Source organism: Acomys russatus, chromosome 6, assembly GCF_903995435.1.
Source record: "Acomys russatus chromosome 6, mAcoRus1.1, whole genome shotgun sequence".
NCBI classification, from domain to species: Eukaryota; Metazoa; Chordata; class Mammalia; order Rodentia; family Muridae; genus Acomys; species Acomys russatus.
The window spans coordinates 68,307,453-68,335,347 of NC_067142.1; the positions used below are offsets into that span (position 1 = coordinate 68,307,453).

Below are 27,895 nucleotides of genomic sequence, written 5' to 3' on the forward strand. Positions count from 1 at the left end.
TACAGCTTGTGAGACTGCATACATATATTCAGGACTAGAAGTTCGTTCTTTGATCTAGTCAGACACCCTCCTACTGTGAAATGTGTTTGGTTTAATGCTGCTTGCCTCTCTGCAGCCTGAACTCTCATCAGGTTTGATTTGACTCCTCCCGGAAACCGGTACCGGTAACCATGGTAACCTAGGGCGGGTGGAAGGGTCTGTGGGAGAAAACCCGGGATCCTGGGTTTGGCTCTTGGAGTTGATGATAGTTGAGCTCTCCTGGGCCCATGGAAAGTAGACCCTTAAAAGTTTGAGCCTGACTTGAACTGAGTCAAAGCCAAAATGGGCAGCAGCGGCGTATCCAAGGGGCTCAGCCTTCAAAAGCCGCCTCCTCCTTCCACTGTAGGGCGGGAAAAGGTTGAGGGAGGGGTTCCTGCTTCTAAACCACCTTGTACAGCTAGAGGAATTAGGAGAGGAGGGGCCGGGGGCGGGGCTAAGGCTCTGACCGGGGGTTCTTGGTTGCTACGGCAACGCGTCACCTTCCACGGAGCCGGTGGAGGCGCCTGCGGCTAAAGCGGCGACAGAGATGGTGAGGCTCTGGCTAGGTGTAGTTTTTGAGTCCTGAAGTGGCTTAGGGCTCTGAGGGGGGAAAGTTGGGTTTTTCTCTGAGGGGCTGGGGAAGACAGGAAGTTCTGGGAGTGAGGACCCGACGCTGCTGGAAACCGAGTAAAGGAAGTCCAGAGGAGGACTCAAAAGACTTATAAGTGATTGGCAGCTTCGGGTAGGGTTGGAAGTGTGTGTGTGTTTGTGTGTGTGTGTGTGTGTGTGTGTGTGTGTGTGTGTGTGTGTGTGTGTGTGTGTGTGTGTGTGTGTTGGGGTGGGTGCTGCACCTTTTTCATCCCATTGTGCTGAGTCCTCTTGGGTTGTGATGTGTAGAAAAGCACCTGGAAAAAGGCCAGATGGTGGGCTCCGGGACCTGCTATGCTGTTACCCAGCAGGGTGGTCATGGGAAAGGCACCTAATATTCCAGGAGAGCCTCAGTTCACTCACTGTGGGAATGAATTGGGCATGCCGTAAGCAGTTGTAAATGGATGGATGGATGGATGGATGAATGAATGAGGAGGATGCCAGGTTTACAAAGTCCCAAGGAATGATTGGAATAAGTCTGCTAGTCCTGAGATGCCTTGAGCTGGCGTGGACTGTCATGGTCATAGACTGAGAAGACCAGGAAGGCCTGGTAGGAGCCAGGAAAGCCTGGACCTGGTTGTGTTGTTTCTGAGGGATTAGGGGACGTTGCAGACAGGTGTTGGAGCAAGTGGTTACTGGAACTTATTCACAATGTCTGGTAACCTGGGTGGCTAAAGGAGGCGAGGGGGGGATTGGGGGGGTAGCAGTGGGGGGCGTAACTCAGGTAAGGCTCCCTTGCTTTTGTGGGGCTTAGTGGATTTCAGAAGAAGCTGGTTAATTATGAAAGAAATAGGTCTTCAAGTTCCCAACTTTTGAGGAACCTCCTAAGTATAGCAATGGGGGATCCTTTCTGGTTGTACATTTTAGTGTGTGTGTGTGTGTGTGTGTGTGTGTGTGTGTGTGTGTGTGTGTGTTGATCTGGGACCACACCTGGTATCTAAGGATAAGTGTTAGATGTCAGCTCTTCTTCTCTCCTGTTTAAAAAGTGCCCCCCTTCCCTAGCATTCATGAGTCGGTAAGTGGCAGGGACTAGCTAGACTCGTGGGCTGCATAGCTCTCAAGCCCAGATTCTCCCCGCAAAGACCACTCAGGACAAGAGTTTGGCTAACTTACTGGACCATTATAAAATCCTTTGGATAGGAATAGGCATATAGACATGTTGGAGAGGTGGTGGGTTTGAGGAATCCTTAGCAGGCTGCCGTGCGTGTGTGAATGTGTGTGTGTGTGTGTGTGTGTGTGTGTGTGTTACTACTCAAGCTTTTTTTGATAGCATGGATTCCTGGGTGGCTAAAGGAGGCGAGGGGGGTGAGGCTCATAAATTCCCCAAAAGGAAATGATTAACGTCATCTTCTGGAGGGAGGGAGGGTCAGGAGCCTCAGTACCAACCCTGTCATAATGTTCAGGCAACATGCCACCGATGGGCAACCCAGTCCATGTAAAGAAAGAGGACAACCAGGTGGATCACTGAGAGCGAAAGGCAAAGGGCCTGCCGTGTGGGGATCCCTTCTGTCTCAGCAGCCAAGTCTGTGGAGTGGGAAGCACATCCAGGCCAAGAATCCGGAGCCTGACTTTGTCAGCTTGCGTTGACTCTGTCTGTAGAAGAGGAAGTAGATCTGGGTGCGAAGGACATCTAAGAATAAAACGCGCCATTGTCTTTGTTTATTTGACAGGTGTTGTACTTACATCCGGGAAACTCCACACTGGCCTGTTCCGGTCCCTGCTAGCATTGCCTTGCTCGCATTTAAGCCAAAGACCCTAGATATTGATATATATACACACACAAATAAAACTGGGTTAGTTTTTCAAGACTGCACTCTCTTGCCTTCAGTCAGTTTACAGCCCCGCAGTTATGCTTTGTTTTCAACTAGAAATATTTTTTTTAATTGTGTTTCTTGGTCATAAAATAGTTATCTATTCATTACATAAAAGTGCTCCATATAAGAAACATCTTAAGATGGTAATACTCACCTGAAATTGCAGGGGCAAGGGGGTCGGGGGGGGGGGAGAATCACAAATGTATGAGGCTGTGCCCGGCTTTTATGTGAGTGCCAGAGATCCAAACTCAGGTTTTCACACTTGGTGGCAAGCACTTTGCAACCAAACCAGCCCTGCACACCATCATTTCTATAGTAATGCTTATACCTTTCTTAGAATATATTTTCTTCAATAAAATTTTGACAGTTTTACGCGGTTATATAGTGAGGTTTAGTCATGTCATGCTTCCCGCTCCCTGCACGGCCTCTTCTGTCTCCTAGTGGGGGGGGAAAAAAACCTGTTTTCTTAAAAACGTCGTATGTTATGGCGATCTCCGTCTCATCACTGTCTTGTTTGTTTGTTTTTTGTTTTGTTTTTTGAGACAGGGTTTCTCTGTGTAGCCTTGGCTGTCCTGGACTTGCTTTGTAGACCAACCAGGCTGGCCTCGAACTGACAGAAATCCTTCTGCCTCTGCCACCCGAGTCCTGGGATTAAAGGCGTGTGCCATGGCTGTCTGTTTGACTTAATCTTTCTGCCTCAGAGTCTCTGCTAGAGTAATCTTGTTTAGACCAGATTCTCGTGCCCTTGGGATGAGATGGTATATAAAGAGAAGGGGGGTAGGGGGGGGACACAGCTGGGGCACTAAGAGAAGCATATTAATGCAGGGCCTTGCATGCTTACCTGGCCCCAGCTGCTCTTCATCTTCCCCATCTCCCCCTGCCTCCTCAGCTGTTGGTAGCTGGGAGAAGGCTGCCTTTCCTTCTTTTCCTTCCAAGCAGGACTGGGCAGCTTCTGGCTAGCCACTGTTCAGCACTGTGGGGATATTTATTGGGTCACGCAAGAAATAAAACCAACCCTTTACCTCCTAAGAGGACCACTTGGCTACTGCTTCTGGTCCAGAGGGATCCAACTTTCCATTTCTTCTTGGTTCTTCATTTTTTTTTTTCTTCCTAGTGTGTTTACACAGTGACCTCCCTAGTGCTTCTTATTATTCTTGGCAAAACTGGTTATTCTAGCCCTGGGGTAAGGCTTGTGGCTTCAAAGTCAGCAGTTCTCAATGAAGTTTTCTTAGATACCCAACGCCAGTGCTCATAGCTTCCCGATGGCCTGCTCAGTGGCTACTTCTCTGCGGTCCCTCGTTCCGACTTCTAAGTTCAGGCGGTGGAGTATTTCCTGTGGTGACTTCCTCTAATCTGGGTACCAGGGACACAGGAAAGAGAAGACGCAGTCTTTGCCTTGAGGGACCCATAGTCTGGTACACAATGCCACACACAAGGAGCCCTTGAAGAGAAACAGGAAAACAGATGGGAAAACAATAATAATATTTTCCATCTGCAGTCCAAAACCCTTTCCACATACATTATTATCCACAGTGCAGACCACATACGTGATCTGGAAAACATGGACTGGTGGAGTGACTCGGAGTGCTTCCCCCGGGATGCATTTCAATCTAGTCTAGAGTCCTCGAGGGGTCATTTTGTTTCCTTTCATCCCCTGTTTCGTATCACAGGTGAGTTGGGTTTCTCCTGTGTGCCAGGCCCTTGCGTGGCTTCCTTAACCACGTAGAGACCTCAAACACCACCCCTCGAGAGCCTTCCACCCTTTCCCTTTGTCCTGAATCCTACCTACTGCAATTTCTGCTCATTTCCTCTTATTCTATTTTCAGTAGGAAGGGCAGCGGCCACTCACCGCCCACCGTATACCAACCCTTCAGAGGCTTTGATTAGGCGTCACCGGGACTGCCATATTTGCCTTTTAAGAAATGCAGGCTTTTGTGCTCTGCTGTCTTGGGGCTGGCTGGGGATGTAAAGGAGGCCTCTGCTGGCTGTGCCAAACAGCGAGGGGGGAAGGCACACACGGAAGTGCTTATTGTCTGGTAGGGCGCCAGCTGAGGAATAATCGTCCCAGGTTCTGAGTAAAAACCTGACACAGGTGCTACAGGTGCTGGGAGGAGCGCTCGTTTGATAATGGCAGACGAGTGAGAGCTTGCAAAAAAAAAAAAAAAAAAAAAAAAAAAATTGGTTAGTGACCTGGATGGAAAGCAAGGTCCATTTCTCTGTTTACTCCATCCCGGTCGTGGCTGCTGATTCAGAGACTTGGAGGGACCCAGTGTGTTTAGACCATTTCCCCAAGATATCTCAGCCTGCAGAGCTTTGACGAGGTGGGTGTGGCCTCCTCCAAAGCAATGAATGGAATCAGCTTTAGATTAAGGCTGGCTACAGTTATCCAAAAGCCCTTGCAGAAACTGCTTCCTGGATGCAGATATCTATTTTCGGGGGGAGGGGTATGGGGGCTTGATGAGTGGGGGGTAAGCTGAAGTTGAACCGACTGCTGGGACTGGAGGTTGTAATTAGCTGGGTTCTCGGTTGTAAGCAGCAGAGCCAGAACTCTTATTTAAGTAGGATGGAACACCCCGAGAGGATTCAGAAGAGCCCACTGATTTTGCACCAGCAAGGAAACTAGGGTTGGAAAATAGGAACAGAGGGAGCCTCTTCAGCTGTAACCAAGGCCAAAATCCAAACTGAGAGCTGATCTGGCACATGTTCCTCAACACTGCTGGCTCTGCTCCCTGGTGGCAGCCTTATCACTGTTGTCCCAGACGCTGAGAGCGGCTGCTCCCACCACCCGTGTCACAAAGGCTTTTCCTTGTTCTGTGTCTCACGTCACCGGCTCCCTTGTCACTGTCAGGTCAGGGGCAACTTATTGGCTCAGCTTAGATCCCCTGCTTGACTAGGAAGGCAAATACCTGGTGTTTTCAGCTTCTGGTTTTTTTGGGAATGAGTCTTGTCTCCCACAATCATTATATATGGGGAGGGGAAGGTAGGGGCGGAGTTTGCCAAACATAGGACGCTCTGGGCACATGGAATGGTGTGGTGTGTAGTCTACTTTGGTTAGTTTGTCTGATGATAGCCAGTAATCACTGTTGGTCCACTACCTGAATCTTGTCAGCCATCACATGTCGAGCTGTGGCCCCGTGACGTTCCACAGCTTTTATTTCCTTTGGTCCCTAGCCTGCTCATACAACTTGAAGGGGATGTGTCATACGTCCTTAGCAAAAGGGCTCTAGAGCTCATGAAGAGGACGCTGCACTCTTGGAAAGGTAGATGCGGTTTCTTCTCCAAGGCCGTTTTTTTTTTTTTTTTTTTTTTTTTTTTGTGCCTGCAATGAGGTACAGTGTTACTACAGTCCTCTGGTTATCCTTTACTCCATCCTTTCCTCTCTACCTTGTGGTTGGCTTGACTTTATCAGCTCCTGAGACTACAGGAATGCTGTTTGCTGAGTTAGTGTGCCTCATCAAGAGGTCTCCCCACGGGGGATGCTGTGCCCCTACTTTTCAAGGCCAACACAGACACTTTCTGTTAAGAGGTTTCCCCATGAGCCTGGTGTGGTGGCGGCTCACACCTTTAATCTCAGGAGACAGAGGCAGGTGGATCGCTGTGAGTTTGAGGCCAGCTGGTCTACAAAATGAGTCTAGGATAGTCAAGGCTACACAGAGAAACAAAAAAAAGGAGGTTTTCCCTTCATAAGCTAGAGAAATGTTTGCTGCCTGCCGCCTGGATGTCACTGGGTACTGGTGACCCACACTTTCTGTCTCTTCCTGCAGCCACTGAGCACAGGTGATGCCTCAAGCTCCGCTTCCACTGCTTCCAACAGGTCACGGAATAGGACTCGTTATCGGACCAAAGCCATGAACTCTGAGGTAGATGAGAGCCTTTTTGGAGGTGCCAAGGTAATTAATAATCAGTAGACACCTCCCCATCCCCCACTCCTACATAGCAGTGGCCTAGACCAGTGTTGCTCTGGGTGAGGTGTGTACTAGGCACATGCCTGAGATTTCATACCAAAGAAAAAGAGGAAAGTCTGGGGCCCTAGCTCCCTGACATCTAGTGTATTCTAGATAAACAGGGGTACCTGGTTCCTTACCCCTGAAAATTCCCGTTTCTTCCCAGCATTAGAGTACAAAACAGTACAGACAGCTGCCTCCCTTCTTCAACTTCCAGCTGCTCAACTAAGGCAATTGCTTAGTTTGGGGAGGAGACAAGCAAGACCCACCCAGATTAGGGCAATGACAGTCCCTGGAGTGCAGAAAATGAGGGGAGTGCTGTTGGGAACATTTGTTTGTTTGTTTGTTTTTTTGAGACAGGGTTTCTCTGTGTAGCCCTGGCTGTCCTGGACTGGCTTTGTAGACCAGGCTGGCCTCGAACTCACAGCGATCCGCCTGCCTCTGCCTCCCGAGTGCTGGGATTAAAGGCGTGCACCACCACGGCCTGGCTGTTGGGAACAATATTGGTGGCCGTGATGATAGATGAGAAGGAGGGAGAAAAAAAGAGTAAAACCTGGAGAGCTGGGCAGGGAGAGACAAAGAGCAGAGAGGAGAGAGAAGGGAGCAGTTCTGGAAACATAGGTGGGTTGGGGAGTAGAGAGCGATGTCTCATCCTGCTTTTGCCTGCTCTCCTTGGAGGATCTCCCACTGTGCTGTGCCTCTCCCATTGGTAAAGGCAAGGCTCAAAAGGATGTAATTCTTTTATTGCACAGACATACTCTTTTTGAGGGGGAAGGGTCCTCGTGGTGGTTTTTTTTTTTTTTCTAGTCTAGGAGGGTGCAGGGTGGCCAAGTGTTCCAAGAATAGTCCTGTTTACTTAATAGCTCTGTCCATACCCACGTTCTTTTGGCCTTATGGGTAGATGAGAGTCCAGGAAGTTGGCAGTAGGGGGCAGAAGTGGTCTGTGGCATGACTTGAGTCACGCCCTTCCGGAAGCAGAGGTGACACCAGGTGGCAGTAGTGCTCAGGGGACGGTGCAAGGAGAACCAGTTAAAGCTACCCCTGGGATACCAGGCAGGTGTTGGTTACTGAAGTTTATGGCACTTAAATTCCTCCCCACCTCCAGTTAGAAATCCCCTGGATTGTATTTTCTTGCTAAGTCTTTCACGGGTTAGAAAAAATCTGAAAAAAGACATCACACGTTTGATCTGTGTTCATTTTGCTGAATCCTAACTCAGTGACCTCCTTAACCACGTTTTGTTTTGCTAAGAGTCTTGCTGTGTGTAGCCTATGCTGGCTTCAAACTAGCTTCTCTCCTGCCTCTGCCTCCCAATTGCTGGGATCAAAGGTGTGTGACACCATGCTTGGCCTAATGGTGCTAGATTTTAAAGGCAGTTTCTGTTAGGCCACTTCGCTATGTTCAATTCCCTCAATATGGCTTTTTTAAAAAATCACTAAAAAGGATTAAATGTTATATACCTTAATACGAGGGGGTAGATTTATCTGTAACATGATATACTGCTCCAGAGTCACGGTGTGGTTCAAGAATTTCACAAGACAGGTATGTTCATGGAGAGGGAACCTAGACACCAAATTTTAAATTTTCATTCATGATGGCTTCAACATAGGGACAGATATACACTGTCACTGCCCCTTCTCCTCCTCCTCACCCCTTGGCACAATCTCTAGCATCCTTGGGAGGAATACCATCCTGGGAATAAAAGGTATTGCTCTGAGAAGATCTGGCCAGTACAGAACATACCCAAGCCATGCTTTGATAAAGAGCACCAGGCTGCTTTCCCAGTACCCTAGCTGCTCTTGTGTTCTGCGGTCTATACCAGAGCTGCCCCTGCGGCTGGATGGGGAGGAAGCCTCAAGGAAGCTACTCTTGAGGTTCCTCAGATGGGTCAGTGGGAAGTGGAGCAACTGGTTTCTAACTATTTCTTTCTGATCTCATAGCCTCCGCCCCAGGGCAAGAGCGACAGCCCCATCGTGCTGCTCCATGATAAACATGCCATCCGGAAAACTCTCACTGCTCTGGGCTTGGACCACAAGCCAGAGACGATCCAGCTCATCACTAGAGATATGGTCAGAGAACTCATGTGAGTCCCAGGGGCACGGTCCTGGGTTCCCAGCTCAGGCAGTGCTGCCTCTGTGCAGGGTGATGGGGTCACCAGGTTGACTACAGCCAGCCAGCCCAATTCCAGCGGCTTCTCTATCCATTCCTCTCTTCTTTTCTTCTACTCTTGGGTTTTTGTTTTGCTTGTCTGTATAGATAAAAAAAAAAAAAAAAAAAAAAACCACACACACACAACTTTTCTGGTTAACACACACAGCAATGGGTTTTGTTGTGACATTTTATTATAGCTATATACTTTGTTCTTATTTGTCCTTTCCACAGTTTCTTCACTGTCTTCCCTCAATCCCTCTCCTCCAAGTAGTTTCTTTCTGCTGTCACGACACAGATATTCCAGTATCTTTTATAGTTCTCTTCTCCTTCTTAACTTCTTCCTCCCTCTTACAGACCTCTTTCTATTTCTGTGCCCCCCCACACACACGCGCGCGCGCGCGCGCGCACACACACACAGACACACACACACACACACACACACACACACACACACACACACACACATTTCAATTCTACAGGTAAAAGAAAAGAAGATCACGGTCTCCCATTTTGTTTCAGAGTTCTTTATCTCGATCCTGCTCTTTTCCCTTTGGCAGTTACCATTACACTGCCCTTCATGCCAGTGCTTGCTTTGGGCTCTTAAAATACCTGGTAGAGAGGGGTGATGCATCTAAGCCCTCAGTAGTGCGTTTGGGGAAGGGGCTGAACCCGTTGAGTCACTTCCGTTTGGCTACATCAAGAATCCAAAGCAAAGGGAAAGCTGACCAGATGCTTAATTAGCACTCTGGCTCCTTCCTAGACTCTTATCAGGGGAAATTCACAGGGTCCCTTCAGGTTCCTTTGGGGTTAGCTCAGCTTTACTTCCTGACGGGGGGAGGGAGGGTGGGGGGGTGCGGTGCATGGGGCTCCTCCTACAGGGTGCTGGCTGAACTCAGCCAAGAGCCAGGAGCCAGTGCTGAGTGGTGTTTAAGTGTCTCCGGCTCTCTAACCACCGCTCTGGCTCCGTTGCTGAGCGATGAATGACGTAAGTTCCCAGAATTTGATGCCCTTGGCTCATGCCTTAAGCTGAAGAGACACAGCTGGATCCCGGTGCAAGAATTGGCCTAGACTATGGCCTTTGTTTAGCGGAGGCTGGCCAGCCTGGCCATCAGACAGCCAGACATAGGCAGTAGCCGGAGGGGTACTGCTTCTTGGAGTGGTCTCTCTGCAGACATGGTGGTCGGTGGTGTTTCAGATCCACTGTCTTAGATCCGGGTCATTTCAACTCCCTGCTCTTTTGGGCCACACCACTTGGTGCAGTATAAGACCTTGACTAATGTGTGGATCTACTTTTAGGACAACTCCCCCACCCCCTCCCCCACCCCTCACTGCTTTTATTAGACGAGATTTCACTTCCGGTCTCAGATCATCTGCGTCTCATTGCTATGCACCTGTTAAATTGCCTCGCCCAGAAGCAGCTTTATTCTCACCTCTCAACTACTCCCTCCCCCATCCTTAATGTATGTTATTTGTTTCTAATCATTATAATTAGCTATAGGTTTGTTGAATGCGTTGGGTAGCTACCAAGGAGAGCACTAGAGACGTGTCTGCAGCAGTTGTCAATCAGCGTTTTTAATTAATATTTAGGGCTTAAAGCGTCTATCCAGACTGGATGGACAGGGGATGTTTAGATTTCCCGCCAGCATCCATTTTAACCTTGTCAAGCATTCTCTTATACCTTTTAATGCATCAGGAAGAATCTGTTTCTAAAGTCCGATTCAACAGCTTTGAGCGCTAAGTACTGAGCCCTGGCTCAGAGAGTAGGCCATTGATGTAGTGAAGATAGGGTCTCATCCCGAAGAAGCTTGATACGGGCCTTGCATCACTGGTCCAGATGTGGGTAGTAAAACGGAGTCAGCATGTGGTAGGGCTCATGGAGAATACTTGGGAGGAGGGCAGACATCCATAAACACAAGGAAGGGTCACGGGCGGTTACGTAGAGAAGGGAGGATATGGAACAGACTATAGGGAGAAAGGTGTAAGATGTCCTTTGTACTCTGCAGCATCCTTCTCCAGTGGTCCATAGAGTTGGAGACTCTTCTGGCATGGCATAGTGTGGGGAGGGGAACAGGGGAGGGAGCCTGGAGCATGATCTCCTTACTAATGCTGCTCATTCCTGTGTCAGCATCCCTACAGAGGACCCCTCTGGGGAATCTCTAATCATCAGCCCTGAGGAGTTTGAGCGGATCAAGTGGGCATCCCAAGTCCTGACCAAAGAAGAGTTGGAGGCCAGGGAGCAGGCCCTCAAGAAGGAGAAGGAAGCCATCTTGGTAAGTCACCACCATAGCCTTGATCTCGGTGGATCCCCATGCTAGAGGGGAATAAACTCAGTTAAGTATGCTAAAATAAGATGTGCATGCGCGTTTGATAAAGAAACGTTGAACAGTGACGACTGGAAGGAAATCCCTGAGGTATGGGAGAGGTACGTGAGCCACTGGGAGAATGAGAAGAGAGCCAGGCTGTGGGACCTCTCAGCTCTGATATTGGGATGGACTGAGGAGAAGTCTCCCCAGGTCACCTGTGGCAGGCGAGTTCTTGGGGAGCGGCCGCCACCAATCCGGGCTCGTCTCCCTTAGGAAGCAGTGACAATGCGCAAGAAGATCATGAAGCAGAAGGAGATGGCTTGGAGCAACAACAAGAAGCTAAGCGACCTAGAGGAGGTGGCCAGGGACCGGGCCCAGAACCTTCTGCAGAGAGCCAACAAGCTCCGCATGGAGCGGGAGGAGGAGCTCAAGGACATGAGCAAGGTGGGTCTCTTCCTTTTATCTGGGGACTCACTGCTTTTATTTACGACAGCTGGACAAGGTGAGGGACTGGTGTGGGTGGGGCTTGCCAGGGGAGGAGGAGGAGAAGTGACCTGCTTTCCGGATGACTAGAGCAAGTCACTCGCCCACATGGAAAATGAAGACGTCAGCACAGTTTGGCAGACTTGTCAACAGCATTAAATAAGCAAAGATACCGGGGAACCTTAGTGAACCGTGATTGATCAGGATCCCACATTTATTTCTATCCTGTTAGTTCAAGTCTGGCACCAATTAGTGGTGGAGACAATAGGATTTAAAAAAATTATTTAATATTTGCCTGCAGGAAGGCACTGGATCTCATTACAGATGGTTGTGAGCCACCATGTGGTTGCTGGGAATTGAACTCGGGACCTATGAAAGAACAGAGAGTGCTCTTAACCTCTGAGCCATCTCTCCAGCCCCCTAGGATTCTTTTTGAAGTGCCCAGAGTATTTCCTTTAGCTGGGAGCATAAAGATCAGGGGCTCATTAGACATTCTATTCTGTAATTCATTTGCATTTGGCTCTCTTGTTGATAAAATGAAAAAAAAAATGTTGAGTCCCCAGCCCCTTCATCTCTGAACTCTATCTCTCAGGCAAATCTCTACTCGTACCTTCCTGTAGTATTCCAAAGCTCTTACTTTCTGGTTCTTGATGATGACACCAAGGCTTTTCATTTCTTTTGTGTCACTTTGGGTTCTTCTAGATTAAAAAACATAGTGGTTGAATTTCTGCTAGAATGTCTTGGCTTCCCAAAGCATAACATAGTGTTCATGGAAGGAACTGCAAAGCTCTAAAGTCTTACTGAGATGTTGTGTGTGCTTATGTAGGTAAATACCGTATCATGGCCTTTTATCAGATTTCCAAAGGCTGACCCATTACCTCCCAAACTCTACAATACCCTGAGTGATGCTGTCTCTCCTTGGATAAACCTTAGTGCCTACCCAAGAACCCAGTAAAGGGGCTGAAGAGATGGCTCAGCAGTTAAGAGCACTGGCTGCTCTTCTGGAGGATGCAGGTTCAACTCCCAGCAATCACATGGTACCTCACACCTCTTTGTAACTTCAGTCTAGGCCTTCTGACACCCTCACACACATATGTGCCAGCAAACCACCAATGAGCATTAGATAAGAGTAAATTATTTTTTAAAAAGAACCCACTAGGTGACTGGAGAGGTGGCTCAGTGGTTAAGAACACAGCTGTCAGTAACTCCAATGCCAGGGGATCCAGCACCCTCTCACAGACATACATGCAGGCAAAGCACCAATAAATCTTAGGGGGAAAAAAAAGCCAGGTGTGGTGGCTCACACCTTTAATCTCAGCACTTGGGAGGCAGACACTGTGAGTTCGAGGCTAGCCTGGTCTACAAAGTGAGTTCCAGACAGTCAAGATAACACAGAGAAACCCTGTCTCAAAAAACAACACACACACACACACACACACACACACACACACACACACACACACACACACACAAACCAAACCAAACAAAAAACAAAACAAAGCAACGAACTAAATGTTTGAACTGTGGGGTGAGTGAAAAATGCTCTGTTTTTTTTTTACCTCAGTGTGCATGCTTATCCCCAGCACGTGCACTGCCACTCTGCTCCCATTTCTTCCCCTTAAGTTCCCACATGCTCACAACAGCTCCTTCCTTAACCTTATTGCCAAGCCTAGTGCTGCAATGTTTCCTCCTCCTTCCCCCCCCCCCCCCCCCCCCAGATTATTCTGAATGCCAAGTGTCACGCAATCCGGGATGCCCAGATCCTGGAGAAGCAGCAGATCCAAAAGGAACTGGATGCTGAGGAGAAGCGTTTGGATCAGATGATGGAAATAGACAGGCAGAAATCCCTCCAGCGGCAGGAGGATCGGGAGAGGAAGAGGAGGGAGGAACGAGTACGGTAGGTAGAGATAAGGCGGTCGTCGCACTTCTCTCCCTGAGTCCTTTCCATGTGTCTTCAGTTCCCTGTAGCTTAGCCGAGAAGGAAGACACCGGACATGGTTATGCAGTACCCATCCCTCTCCTCCCTCATGGAATGGTATGGGGAAGCATATAGCCTGCAAAACGTATTTAGAAGGTGCTTCTCTCAGTAGTCCGGTGCAGTGTGCTTTCTCAGTGCTCCTCATCACCCACTCTACACGTCTCCCCCAACATCTCCAAGGTCTTTGCAAGCAGATCCAATGGAGGAACACTATGCCTCTTAGGCAGTGATTTGATCCAGTCTTTACGTCGACTGAGCTCAAACCCACACTCCCAGGCAACTCTTTCTGCTCCCGCTTATTTCATCTGCCACACAAAGCATCCAAGAGCTCCTCCACCTTAACATGTCTTCTCGATTTGTATCTTTGCCTTGTCTACTTCCAATCTTCCAGCCTTTACTAATGCCACAGGCTTTAGATGCCTCCAAGTTGACCGACATACTCAGTGCATGCCGGGGTCACTGGCAGGCAGCACCCATTGTCAGTATCTGTGTATTTCCTGTTGAAGAGAGGGCTTTGCTGAGTGGGGCTCAGGGTCCAGCCCTGTCTATCAGCAGCAGAGTCTTCAGTGTAAGTATATATCCAAAAAGACAGTGGGCAGAGGAGGCCTGAGAGTCAGGCTGGCAGACAACAAGGGGGAAACACGATGGGAACTGGAGATCCCGGTCTTTGAAAATCTACAAAGCTCTATGAAGCTCATGAGAAGACTTGGGAAGAAACTGCATTCTAGAAGCCTGTTAAATATGCTAGAAGGGAGAAGGTGCTTTAATATGTAGGTAACTCCTGGCCAGACAGATAAAGAGGATGGATCTCAGGCAGGAGCACTGTAGAACTAACACAGCAAAATGAGGGCCTATGTCCCAGGACACTCGAGGGAAGAATTTTATAGTCCGGACCCAGGAGGCATAAGAATACCAAAGGGAAGCCGTGGTGGTGCACGCCTCCAGTCTCAGCACCTGAGAGGCAGAGGCAGGTGGATCTCTGTGAGTTCAAGTCCAGCCTGGTCTACAAAGTGAGTCCAGGATAGCCAAGGCTACACAGAGAAACCCTGTCTCGAAAAACAAAAACAAACATAAATACAAACAAACAGAAAAGCATACCAAAGGGTCAGTTGTCAAATGATACCCGTGAAACCTCCCGTCTTGGGGGCTATTTGCGTAGAAGTCAAAGTAGAGACTTGGAGTCTTAATTTCAGAGTCACTCAGAAAATCCTGTTTTCTCCCAGGGGAAAACGGCACATTGTGGAGCAGATGAAAAAGAACGAAGAGGAGCGGTCACTGCTCGCAGAGCAGCGTGAACAGGAGAAGGAGCAGATGCTGGCGTATCTGGAGCAACTCCAGGAGGAGGATCTGCAGGTAACCAGCCACCGGGCCATGCTGAGTTTTCCCCGGCACCAGTGGCAAAGCCGGCCAGATTTTGGGGCTCAGAGTATGAAGTGCCCCCCCCCCCCCCCCACCCCGGCTTCACAACACCATCGACTTCCTAATTGCTGTCTGAAACCTTTGCTTGGCCACGCATTGTGCTGGGGATGATCTGTGATCTGGGTAGATAGTGTTCTTGCCTCCCAGGGACTTGTGGTCCAAGACTGGCACATCAGTGTGAACAGACACATGAAGGGAATATATGGCTACATGCTTTGCACAAGTAAACGGAGGGGTGCTTTCCCGTGTTTTCCTTGGTTTACCGAGGGAAATGATGCACTCCACAGACAACAGACAACAGCGGTGCTTCAGTTTCTTGCTTGCTGCTCTTGTCTCATTCAAAGCACACAACATCCCATTGTCATTACTTGTGTGGGGGAAAGCCAAACCTTTTTAACTCCATTAGTTTTAGTTTAGGTAAAATCAGTAGGAACATTTAATGAAAAAAATAAAATAAAACAAGACACCTAATGACACACCTGTGTGAACTTTATAAAGTTTAAGGTGGTCTTTTATTTGCCTTGTCTGGTGTGTTGCAATGCACAGAAGCACGTAGCAAGGACATATGCACATAGGTAGGTCTGCGGATAGGCACGCTTTTGCATGTGGATGGTTATACATGTGTGTGCGCACACATGCATGCGGGAAGTCCAAAGTCGATGTCAGAAATCATCGCCCATCACTCCTACTCGCGGAGGCAGGTCTCTCGGTGGAGCCTTGCTAGCCAGTTTGCTCTGGGGATCTGCTTTCTCTCTCATCTCAGGTGATAATTAGAAGGGGATCGCCATGCCTAGTCAGCATTTACAAGACCTCCAGGGATCTGCACACAGTGTCATGGTGTTTACTCTTGTGTGGCAAGCGCTCCAGCCATTGAGCCATCCCTCTAGCCCTAAAGCAGCCGTTTGAGCATACACACATTAAAGTTTTATTAGTTCTTTGGCAATACTGTACAATGTGCTTTGATCACATTTACCCATTTGCTCTCCCCCCCCTTTTTAAACTTTGTTTTGAAAAGTTTACACACGAACAAAATTTGAAGGAATTGTAACCATACACTTAAATGCTTCACTTTGGTTTAAAGATTAATCTTAATATTGATTAAACTACTTTCAGCTGTAGACCTCTTGACACTTTGCTATTAAATGTTACACACACACACACACACACACACACACACACACACACACACACACACACATATCTCTGAAGAGCAAGGCCCACTTCCAAGCCTCTACAAAAAGCTCCTCCAGAGATCCCGTAATATCCCCTAATATTAACCTGTATTTAGTTTTCCCTAATTGCTACAGAAATGTGTTTTCAGTTACTTTTTGTTCTTCCAAACAAGTTTCTAGTCAAGGCTTGCAAGCTGCATTTGGTTAAAGCTCTCTTTAGTCTGGTTTGATCTAGAAGCATCCTGTCATTTGTTGATTCATTTGTTTCTTAAATATATTTTTATCCTTAACTGGCACATAGTAATTCTGCATCTTTGTGGTCTATAGTGTAACAGTTGTATGTGGAGGATGTGTAATGGTCAGATCAGGGTGACTCGCATATCCATCACCTCAGATGGTTGACATTTCTTTGTATTGGGAACACTCAGAATGTTTTATACAAGTATTTTGAAATGTACAGTTGACTATTGTTGGCTATAATTATCCCGCTGTGCTATAGAACACCAGAAATTATTCCTCTTATCCAATAGCATTCCTGTACCTGACTCTTTTTTTGGGATGCCATTTAACTCATGGAACTCACAGTCTTTTGTCTTTTGTTTTTTGTTTTTCCCCTCCCCATGTGTTTGGATGATGGAGCTGCCATCAGCCAGTACGTTGGGTGGCAGGGAGTGACTAGGAGCCGTTAAGGGTCCCATAAGCGATAAGCAGGTTTTCAGAGCACCTACAATGTGAGGGTTTGTGTGAAGGGTAGGTTGAAGATCCCTGATTGGGGGAGAAGATGGGGCTTGCAGCCTTGTGAACTGTTTGTCAAGGAGATCAAGAAGATAGACAAACCCAGCTGGGATCCTGGCTCAGGAGAGCAGGGTGGGAAACAGGGGTATGGGGGAATATGCAGGAATGAAGTGGGGGAACAAGCACTAGACAGTTCAGCTAGGTTGTGGGGAGCTGGGAACTGGGGGGCTCACTGGGGAATCCCGGCAGTCAGTGAGTCAATACCATTACGAGGATGTGTCAGTGTCCTTTGGATGTCCTTCCAAAAGACACTCCCAAGGCTCCAGGAAGTGTAATTAGGCAAGTTTAGGGTAGAACCCTGCACCTCACCAGCCATCGAGCTGCTTGTCAGTGTCTCAGGGAGTGGGGCAGCTCTTCCCACCTTGCTAACAAGATTGGAGAAGAACCAAGGGAGGTTTTCTGGGTTGCTTTGAAAGGCTTCAGTGACAGGGAACAGGGAAAGTCCTTTTGGCTCCTTGGAAGTCAAATGAGCCAACACAAACAACAAACCAAAGAGTAAGTACGCAGGCAAGGAAGCAAATAAACACATGATTATATAAACACCCTAGATCAGAGGCGACAGCTTCTTTAGCTATGAGGGTCAGTGTGAATAATGCCTGGGCTACCAATAATAGTCCTGACGCTGGTGACAAAAAGTTGGAAAGGAAGACGGGGAGATGGGAGAAGAGGGGAAGGGAGTGTGAGAGCTGGAGGGGCAGAAGGGAAAAGGTGGTATGGAGAAAAAAAAAAGCAAGAGTCAGGAGAGAATGAGGGAAGCCTGTGACCTGCACCTGAGGAGTTGCTGCAGGGGATTGGCCAGAAGCTCCCTGGAGGAGGAGTGCCCTTAATTGGGTAGCAGCTGGACAGGCAGGGAGCAGTCCTAGGGGGAGAAGCAGGGCAGCAAGGCCTATGGCTGAGTGGCTCAAGGCTTGAAGCTGGGTGGCAGAGTAGCCCCAAGGCTTTGGGGAGACCCAGCTTTTGAAGAAATGGAGCTGAGGGAAGCTGAGTGGGTAGGTGGGCAGGAAGAAGTCTGAAGCAGAGCTGAAGGTGATGAGCAGCCAGCTGCACAAGATTCCAGTGTGTCTCTCTGCATGTGACTCAAGAATATGCTGGGTGTGGTGGCACACTCCTATAATCCCACCACTCCTGAGGCAGAGACAGGAGGCAGGGAGGAGGGAGGAAGGCAGAAGCAGGTGATCTCTCTTAATTGAGTTGGAGACCAGCTAGGACTACAGTAGTGAGCCTTTAAAAAAAAAATATGCCTTGGCTTAAAAGTACCCGACCTTGGAAGCTTGGGGTAGGGAAAAAAAATAGACTCTATCTTTTTTTTTTCCCCATCTTTTTTTTTATTAATTTATTCATATTACATCTCGATTGTTAGCCCTTCCCCTGTTTCCTCCCATTCTTCCCTCCCTCCCATTTCTCCCCTTCTCCCCTCCCCTATGTCCGTGACCGAGGGAGACCTCCTCCCCCTATATATGCTCTCAGAATATCAAGTCTCTTCTTGGTAACTAGCTATCCTTCCTCTGAGTGCCACCAGGTCTCCCCATCTGGGGGACATGGTCAGAAAAGGGGCACCAGAGTTCGTGTGAGAGTCAGATCTCACTCTCCACTCAACGGTGGAGAGTATCATGTTCGTCGGCTAGGTCTTGGTAGGGGTTCGAAGCTTACTGCCTATATTCTCCTTGGCTGGTGCCTTAGTTTGAGAAGGACCCCAGGATCCAGATCTGCCTGATAGACTCTATCTTTAGAAAGATCTTTGCTCTCAATTGGCACCCTGCTTTCCATGACTCTGTGTCTGAGCCTTTTTCCCCACATCATGTACTACTACTCACTTTGGTCTTTGTTTAGCAATAATCTGTCAGGTATTTGCTGTCTTCCTCTCTTTGGGCTACCTGCTGTTGGGGGAGTGTTGGGAGATGGTCTGATGGGTTTTTTTTGTTTGTTTGTTTTTTGTTTTAGACAGGGTTTCTCTGTGTAGCCTTGGCTGTCCTGGACTCACTTTGTAGACCAGGCTGGCCTCGAACTCACAGTGATCCATCTACCTCTGCCTCCCAAGTGCTGGGATTAAAGGTGTGCACTACCATGCTGGTCTGATGTATTTTGATGCTAATTAGTGCTTACTGTCTCTGTGACCAACCTTTTGCTTAATAAAAAGCCATCCCACCTGGGCAGGGCAAAGGACAGAGGAATTCTGGGGGAAAAAGACTGACACACACACACACACACACACACACACACACACACACACACACAAATAAAAAGGGAGAGAGAGAGAGAGACAGACAGACAGAGATGGAGACCAAGAGACAGAGAGACCCGAGGGTCAGATGGAGGAGAAACACATGGCCATTGTGGATGGAGAATCCAGTCCAGATAAAGAACATTAACAAGTATTTGGGATTATGGATGGGAGGTAGCTTGATAGAAACAGTTTATTAGAAACAGATGACATGGGATTGAGACAAGGATCCCATGCCTGCCCCACTATGAGAGGTAGTTTAAAAGATTGATATCTGCCCCACCCCAGGTTAACTAAGGCTATTTTAAAATATAACAAGTGTCTGTGTCTTAATTGATTGCTAGCAGGCCTATAGATAATACAGATAATTTAAAAAACAATAGGGGAGGGAGGGGAATGCCACAAGGTCCCTGTCTCTATCAGGGACAGAATGAGGACAGGCCTCAAGTATAGAAAACTCTGAAACAGCAGCCAGGCACGGTGGTGTACACCTTTAATCCCAGCACTTGGGAGGCAGAGGCAGGTGGATCGCTGTGAGTTCGAGGCCAGCCTGGTCTACAAAAAACAAAACAAAACAGAGAGAACTAAAAGCTGAAGCAGTCCCATAAGATTTCCAGAGAGGATGGCAATGTGAATTTAGGCAGAGAGAGTTTATCAGCAGCACAGCCTAGGGCAAAGGGTGGTAGCTCATGGGGTCACAAGGGTAGCCTTTAGCATGGCAAGAGAGAGAGAGTTTAAGAGCCTCCATTTCCAGAAAGTGTAGAGAGAACAGTGGCAGGGGCCATCACCAAGTTCGTTGGATGGAGACTGCAAAGAGGCTATTTGATTGTAAAGTTGCTTATTGTCCATTCTTAGGCCGGTCACAGCAGCTGGACTGCTTCCGGCCTTCGTGTCCCTCTGTACCAACACACCAGTAGCTTTTCGCCTCGTGTCCAGCTACTCTGAGGATCTCTTCCTTTTGCTGACAGGACCTAGAACGGAGACATCAGGAAAAGCTGAAGATGCAAGCGGAAATTAAGCGTATCAATGATGAAAACCAGAGACAGAAAGCAGAGCGACTGGCACAGGAGAAACTGGCAGACCAGATGGTGATGGAATTTACCAAGAAGAAGATGGTAGGGACTTGGTGTCTGATGCTGGAACCTGTGTCCAGGAGTGACATGGCTATAACAGGACTGAGCAATAAGGGGACTCTAGCAGAAGATAGTCATGTCTTCATTTTAAAAGTGCAGTCCTGGCTTCTTTTCCCCTTCACGGCCTGATAAATTGTTCAATAGGAGTACAGCTCTAGAGACACACCCTGCAGCCAGTGTGTCATTATCTTCATTAATACCTTCATTTAAAAGTTGGGATCAAGGTCACATGAAGCAAAAGAAAACTAAAAGGATTCGTGAAAGTGAAGTTTCCATGACTTTTTCAAGCGTACATTAGAAACCAAGAGTCAGCGTCCCCATACGTGTTGTATGTGTGTGTGTGTGTGTGTGCGTGTTGTGTGTAAAAACTCTTATATAGGACATCCTGTATTGAGCATTACAAATAGGCATCCACCCACTGTAAAATGAATGCAGAAGAGCATATATATGCAGAAGGTAATATCTGCAAACAGCTTGGGATGGATAAAGCTCCCAAGCGTGTGGACTCGTTTTGGGACAAAATTGAATGATGGAATGATTGAGGTATGAGGGGAGTGGAGGATGAAAAAAAAAAAAAAAGACTTTTCTGTATAATTTAGAGTGAATGTGGATTTATGTAAAAATAGGAAGAAGTACGCACAGAGGCAGGGAAATGCTTTCTTTGCCTGTGGACCCAATCTCTCCTTCAAATGTGGCGTTCTGTAATGACCCCGAACACATCCTACTTTTCAGAAAGTGTTTTCAGAAAGTATCATTATCCTCCCAGCACTGCCCCTTCAGGACTAAAGGCGGAGGGTGGGTATGGAAGCATCTAGAATTTTCTCCCCTGCTATCCAGGGCAGGATATGAAGAAGAGGAACCAGCTTCATTCAGTGGGGCATGGCTCCCAAGCAGGCAACTCGCTGGGATTCATGGCAGTCTGGGCAGGGGAAATACCGTGAGACAAGTGACAGCCTTCATGGGATGGCCACTGTGTGTCACCTACCCTGTGCTTGTGGCCATGTGACTTCTCTGGGAGCAGTGGTTGGGGGATGGATACTCACTCCTGTTCTTTCATAGAGGTGATAAAAGGAACACATTTTGATGGTTCATTCTTTTTTTTTTTTTTTTTAAGATGTATTTATTTATTTAGTGTATGTATGCTCTATCTGCATGTACATTTGCATTCCAGAAGGGGTCATCAGATCTCATTGTATAGATAGTTGTTCATCAGATCTCATTGTATAGATGGTTGTGAGCCACCATGTGGTTGCTGGGAATTGGGAATTGAACTCAGGACCTCTGGAAGAACAGACAGTGCTCTTAACCACTGAGCCATCTCTCCAGCCCGATGGTTCATTCTTGAAGTATCTGCTAAGCACTGTGGGATTGCCCAAAGCATGGTTGGCGGTTTGCCCCGGGGACTAATGACATAACCTCCACCTGCTGCATTATACAAGACAGGCAAAGAGCCACAGTTGGTACTTGGCTTCGTGGCCTTGCAACTTGAAATTATCTGCAGTGTGATGGAAGGAGTACGAAAGCCCGGGTTCAGGATTCTGGCGTTCAAGTTAATTTTGGAATACGCAGTTTCTGTCTCGAGAGATGCTGCCCGAGCTCTCTAGGATAATGCCCGAGAATGCCTTTTGTAAACCACGATGCCTTCTACAAACGCTATTGGTCCTTATGTTTGGGCATCGCTAAAGTCTAAAGTCGCACCCCCATCTTAGATGGCTCGAGGAAGTGGTAGGGGAGATGCTGGAAGGAATGTTCGCTGAGGAGATTGCATTTCTCTGTGCAAAGCTACGACACCGTGGATTATCATGAGGCCTTTTCTTCCTGGCAGGCTCGAGAGGCAGAGTTTGAGGCTGAGCAGGAGAGAATCCGGAGGGAGAAAGAGAAGGAGATTGCCCGCCTGAGGGCCATGCAGGAGAAAGCGCAGGATTACCGAGCAGAACAGGTATCCACTTCTGCCTCCTGTGCCCTCCGCCCTCCTTTGTCTCTCTCACTTCCACAGCCATCCCTGACAGGCTGTAAAGTGGCCTGCAAGGTGGGGATACAGAAGAGAGGATGCCTGGGTCTAGCCTTCAAACTCTAACCGCAGACAAGCGTGGTTTAATGATGGGATTCACTCTGGAAAACACATCTGAGGAGGAAGGGTGGGCCTGTTCCCATTGTCCATTTCTTCTTTTGGCAGACTGATGTCTGTAAGTTGGTGACTCTATCCTAGGTTTTTGTTTGTTTGTTTGTTTTTGTTTTTCACAACAGGGTTTCTCTGTATAGCCTAGGCTGTTTTGGATTCACTTTGTAGACCAGGCTGTCCTGGACTTACTTTGTAGACCAGGCTGGCTTTGAACTCACAGAGATTTGCCTGCCTCTGCCTCCCAAGTCCTGGGATTAAAGGCATTTTTTTTCTTTTTCTTTTTTCTTTTTTTTTTTTTTTTTTTTTTTTGTACCCTCATTGGTCCCCTGATTTCTGCCCTTCCTGCCTGCTTTCCTAGGATGCCTTGCGGGCCAAGCGCAACCAGGAGGTTGCAGATCGAGAGTGGCGCCAAAAGGAGAAGGAAAATGCGCAGAAGAAGTTGGACACAGAGGAAAAGCTGCGCAAAAGCCGGCTGGAGCAGGTGGCTTTCAAGGAACACACTCTGGCCGTTCAGGTGCAGCGAGACCGAGATGAGTTCGAGAGGATCCTTCGGTAGGAGGAGCCGAGAACCCTGGCTTCCTGTCCCCCCTGTGTTGATAAAGCTGTGGAAGGAGAATGGGGTGTGCTCAGGGGATGGAGAGGAGATTTCTGCCACGTTAACGGGCAGGTGTGCATCTGTCTTGATCGCGTTGCCGCAGTCATTCCGACTAGACGCATGGCTGAAATATATTTCAAAGCCATTCAGCGCCAGACATTTTCTGATTAGGGAACTGGAAAATAGCATCTGGAAATGTTCAAGGAACCAAGGGTTATTTATCCTGTGTCATTAATGGTGTAAATAAAGATATACATCTGGGCTGGTCTGCCTCCCCTAGATCCCATGTCTTTCGGGAAACTAGGGAGACTGCAATACGCAAAGCCTAGAGGAGACTGGAGGGTTACCCCAGACACTAAGGGGTGTGTCACTGCAGCAAGTCGGGGAGAGAGAGTCTTTGCCATTGATTTGACTCATAGCTGCTGAGCAACATCTGTCCAAGACTCTGTCTGGGTACTGTCAAGCTCATTAGGAATGAGCAAGCATCGCTCTTGCCTGCTCCATAGGAAGGCTTGCAGGGACCCCTATTTGGGTGGACATCCTCCACATTCATCTTGCTGCTGCTCGGCGGCGGCTCTTATCTCTTTACTTTGTGCTGTGATGATTCCAGCATGTAACACCAAAGCCAAGGACACACTCTGCTCGCTCTTCCGACCCTCCCTCGGAGCAGTGGGCTTCCTTCTCTCTTCTGATTTTTCTCCCAGTCAGATCTGCCAGCACCAGACCTGATTTGACTGGGAACAACTCCCTTTTTGCTTTGTTCCAACCTCTAGAAAATAAGATTGGGGCGGGGGAAAAAGGCCCAGGGTGGTGGTGGTGGGGGGCAGGGATGGGGGGAGGGGCGAACGAAGCAAATAAAATTTGGGTTTGGAGAATGTGCGAATAAAGAAGTTATGCTCAACTGAAGCCGACTGATTAGCATCCAGTCATCTTGATGTCTGGGCTCTGTCTGGCTCCTTCCTCTTGAAACTGTCTCTATCAGGAAGAAGCCAGGCCAGGCTTCCTGCACCCCTAGTGGGGGCAGAGCAGATTCCTAGAACCCCTCTGGCCAGAACTACTTTCCTGGATTTTCACAGGATCTCGCCCCTGCTTGTTCCCACTGGCTGTGATGCCTTTTGGCTCTTCTGCTTTCCTGTCTCTGAGGTTGTGCTGTGGTCGCTGGACACCTGGTAATGCAGAAAGCCTCCTAACCCCCCATGGAGCTGGCCCTTGGGCTCCAGATGGTCTTCCAGATGTCTCTCACCCCCTTTCACCCCTGCCTCTGTGCCCTTGGACAGCTGTGTGCCTTTGGCAGGCACTAATAAATATTAATGGCATGGATTCCAAGCTCTGTTTTTGCCGCTGACCCGCTTGACTCTGCTTTGCTCTGTTTGCCTGGAGCACACACACTATAGGCAGCTATTAAAGCTCGCCCAGTTCTTTGGAGAAGGCCAACTTCACCTGTTGTCCTAGCTTAACATCTAGACCTAGTGTCTCCAGCCCATGTGACTTCCCTGACAGTATCTCTGCTATGGCCAGCAATCCACGTTTTCTTACTTCAAAAGCACGGCCTCCAGTAAGGCCTACATGCGGACTTCCTGTTTCTGGGTGAAAAGGAGGTCGGACTTCCTGTTTCTGGGTGAAAAGGAGGTCTTGAGCTTTTAGACTGTTGATTGAGCAGAGAGAGCCAAGTCGGGACCTTTGGAAAAATATTGGCATTCAGATGGCACCCTAACAGATTGTGGTTTAAACAGTTTGGGGCGAGTAGCTTTTGAAATCTCTTAGGTGATTCTAACATGCAGTCAGTATCCATACCTTTGCCTTGACCTTGTGGAATGACTAGAGTTTTAGTTACTTTTCTTATTGCTATGACAGAATATTTAGTGAGTTTGAGTAAGGGTTTATTTTGACTTACGGTTTGAGGAGATACAGTACAACCTGGCAGGGAAGCCATGCCAGCAAGGTGACGGTCACACAGCATTCATAGTCAAGAAGCAGACAGAAAAAAAAACACTGGTACTCAGCTCCCTTTCTCCATTAATTTTTTTTAGTCTAGGACCCCAGTCCACAGGATGGTGCTGCTCAGATTGAGGGTGTGTCTCTCCTCCTGGGGAAACCCCCTCACAAACATATTCAGAAGTCTTTCTTTCTTTTTTAAAAGATTTATTTATTTACCATTATGTATACAGTGCTCTGCCTGCATGAACACCTGCAGGCCAGGGCATCAGATCACATGATAGATGGTCGTGAGTCACCATGTGGTTGCTGGGAATTGAACTCAGGACCTCTGGAAGGGCATATGGTGCTCTTAACCTCTGAGCCATCTCTCCAGCCCAGAAGTGTTTCTTTTAGGTGAATCTAGGAACTAGTCAAGTTGACGAAGTTCTTCCTCATTTGGATTTTCAACTGCCCCCCCCCCCCAACCCAGCATCTCTTTCATCTCATTCAGCTCTCCCTCTCCAATAGTGACTCTTTCACTTAGATGAATGTGAAACAATAGGAAACGAATGTACACACAGGGGGGCGATGACAAACAGGGAGGGGACACCTGCCTCAGAGCTGTGTGGGCTGTGGGCATTTGATGTTTAACTACAGAGGTGTGGAGGCCAGCACTTTCCTTCCTATACACTGGGGAAAGCTCTGTAGAGATGTGGGTTTTGGGAAGGTGTTTGCATGGTTGGAGGACCCGCTGGGACTTGAGAGGGTTCCTCCATGAGTGATGGGTTTTGTATGACAGTAAGATGAACAAGCGACAAGGTCTTTGGCGAGTGGGGTGGGGGTGGGGAAATCTTTGTTTTGGCGTGAGTGAGCCTGTGGAAGGAAAGCAGGTGAGGACTCCCTGCCTAAGGTGTTTTACAATTTCGGTTTTGATTGTATTGAGACGGAATCTGATACTAGGTTTGATGGCCTCTTTTTTTTTTTGAAATGTAAATCTATTTCGTTTGAGCCTCTCTGGAAGCCATGAGAGATTTTTTTCTGCCCGATATTAGGGTCTAGGAAGTGGTCTTACACAAGGCATCCACAGAAGAAATGTGAAGACACTGATCACTAAGAGAGCAGAGGGATAGCAGGCTGAGTTCTTGCCTTGTTCTAGCAACCAAAGTTGAGCTGACCTTACAGATGTTGTCCCCTTACTCTTGTTTGGTTTTGTTGATACTGTCATCATTAAGGGGGACAGGGAGGAAGATAAGGTAGAACGGGAGTTACACGAGTCATTAGAGGGAAGAGAAGGGAGACCTGACAGCGCAGTGGGTCCTGGCTATAGGTCTCAGCTATGCAGTTTACTGAGCCTAGTGAAAGGTTAAACTGTGGAGAGTTTTGTTTGCGATGTATTAAGTACGGGCTGGAGAGATGGCTCAGCAGATAAGAACACTGGCTGCTCTTGGAGAGGATCCAGATTCAATTCCCGTCACCCATATGGCAGCTCACAAGAGTCTGTAACTCCAGTCCCAGAGGTCTGATGCTCTCCTTTTGGTCTCTGAGGGCATCAGGCATAGATGCCACGCACAAACACGTTTGCTGGCAAAAAATACTCATATACATAAAATAAAATGAGAAACATTTTAGAAATTATTAGGAACGTCAACACTGTGACATATGGCAATGTATCTGGTTCTGGCTGGGAAGCCGCAAACACATTTCGGGAAGCGGGGTGGGAGTCGGGGGAGGGGGTCGGTGGTTACTTTCAGTCTGGTCCCTGAGGCCTGGAGGTTGGACGGCTGTGGGCTTTGAAGCATGACCACCGAGGGGGTCGGTCACCCCGGGAGCTCAGCCAGCTGCATTCCTTTCATCCCTTCCCCAGGGCTCAGAGAGAACAGATTGAGAGGGAGAGGCAAGAGCAGGAGAAAAAGGCCGCAGGGCGCCTCCAGCATGCCAATGAACTCCGACGGCAGGTGCGGGAGAACCAGCAGAAGCAGGTGCGGAACCGGATTGCTACCTTCGAAGAGGGCCGGCGCCTCAAGGAGGAAGCCCAGAAGCGCCGCGAACGCATCGAGGACATCAAGAAGCAGAAGCTGGAAGAGCTTAGGTGCACACCGGGTTCTTTTCTCTCTCTCTCTGCTCTTCTCTTCCCCAAAGAGGTGGCAAAACAGGCTGGAAAAGCGCTGCGCATGCGCGCGCGTCTGGGGAAGGCGGGGCAGGCGATGACAGTAGGTGCTTAATGGGAAGGCGACTGGCACCGGAGGCTTGCCCTCTGAAGGGGCCTCTAGCAGAAGGTTCTGGGGCTGGGTTTCGTTGGCTCACTGGTAGCTCCTTGCCAGTGTGTCATGACCTTGGCCGGAATGTGCTTAGTGGGTATATGGTAGGACCAGCCTGGGGGTACAGGGGATGCTTTGATAAGCACCCTATTTACACATGCCCTGTGTTTCTGCCCGCAGAGCTACCGGCCTTCCTGAGAAATACTGCATTGAAGCTGAGCGCAAAGCCAACATCCTGCCGACGGCTTCTGTCAAGTGAAGCAGGGCGCCAGCCTGGTCACAGATGCTGCTTAGTCCCCTGAGCATCCACAGTTGCTGCTAACCTAGACATTTCATAGTTACCGATTAAAGCTATTCTATTCTCTAAGGAACAGCTCACCTTTACTGCTGTGGGGATGGGGTTACTAATGGGTACCAAAGATGGATCAAAATAAACTACAGTGGACCTGAATGTGGGCTGCCTGACGCTCAGGGGCTGAACCTGGGTGTTCTGGTTTCTCTCCTAAACTCAGAGATCCATTTTCTTGGAGGGCCTCCTGGCCTCTTTGTAATCGTACCATCTGTCCATTTTAATTTTTTTCCCCACTACATTCTCTTCTCTCTGCTGGTCCCGTGTCCATTTTCATAGGAATCTGGGGGGCACTGAGGCAGAGTTAGGGCTTCTGTTAAAGGCTGGTGAAAGGGTTTTGTAGGGCAGAGCTGGAGAGGGAGGAGCGTGTATGGCTGAGACTGGCTCATCCTGGGGCTTCTAACTGTGACTCAGACCACATGTATGGAGGGGGTGGAGGGTGAGCCTGGGGCCTGCTACTCTGGATTCATTCCTCTCTCCTTTAGACCCTTTCAACTCAGGCAGTACTTCAGCACAGACATTCGCCACATTTCCATCAAGGCACACCCAGGGCCCAGCTCCTCATCCAAATACAGCC

General features: G+C 48.4%; 2 protein-coding genes across 5 annotated transcripts in view; both read left to right on the top strand.

Annotated features, from left to right (window-relative positions):
- Tagln2 (transgelin 2) overlaps positions 1-27,895 on the top strand; it is a 960,136-nt gene that overhangs the window by 16,988 nt on the left and 915,253 nt on the right. The window contains exon 5 of one of the 4 annotated variants that reach the window (XM_051147914.1): positions 8,949-8,962. The exons of the other annotated variants lie outside the window; for them this stretch is intronic. The gene's annotated coding sequence lies outside the window, so the exon portion shown is untranslated. Of the gene's footprint in view, positions 1-8,948; positions 8,963-27,895 lie in introns of those variants that run through there. 4 annotated transcript variants of the gene reach the window in all.
- On the top strand, positions 521-27,509 carry Cfap45 (cilia and flagella associated protein 45). The gene is made up of 12 exons (XM_051147923.1): positions 521-568; positions 6,245-6,370; positions 8,363-8,505; positions 10,699-10,843; positions 11,150-11,320; positions 13,078-13,256; positions 14,561-14,690; positions 19,913-20,059; positions 21,903-22,016; positions 22,558-22,751; positions 26,576-26,800; positions 27,150-27,509. The coding sequence occupies exons 1-12, from the start codon at positions 566-568 to the stop codon at positions 27,226-27,228; spliced, it is 1,656 nt and encodes a 551-aa protein (XP_051003880.1). The 5' UTR covers positions 521-565; the 3' UTR covers positions 27,229-27,509.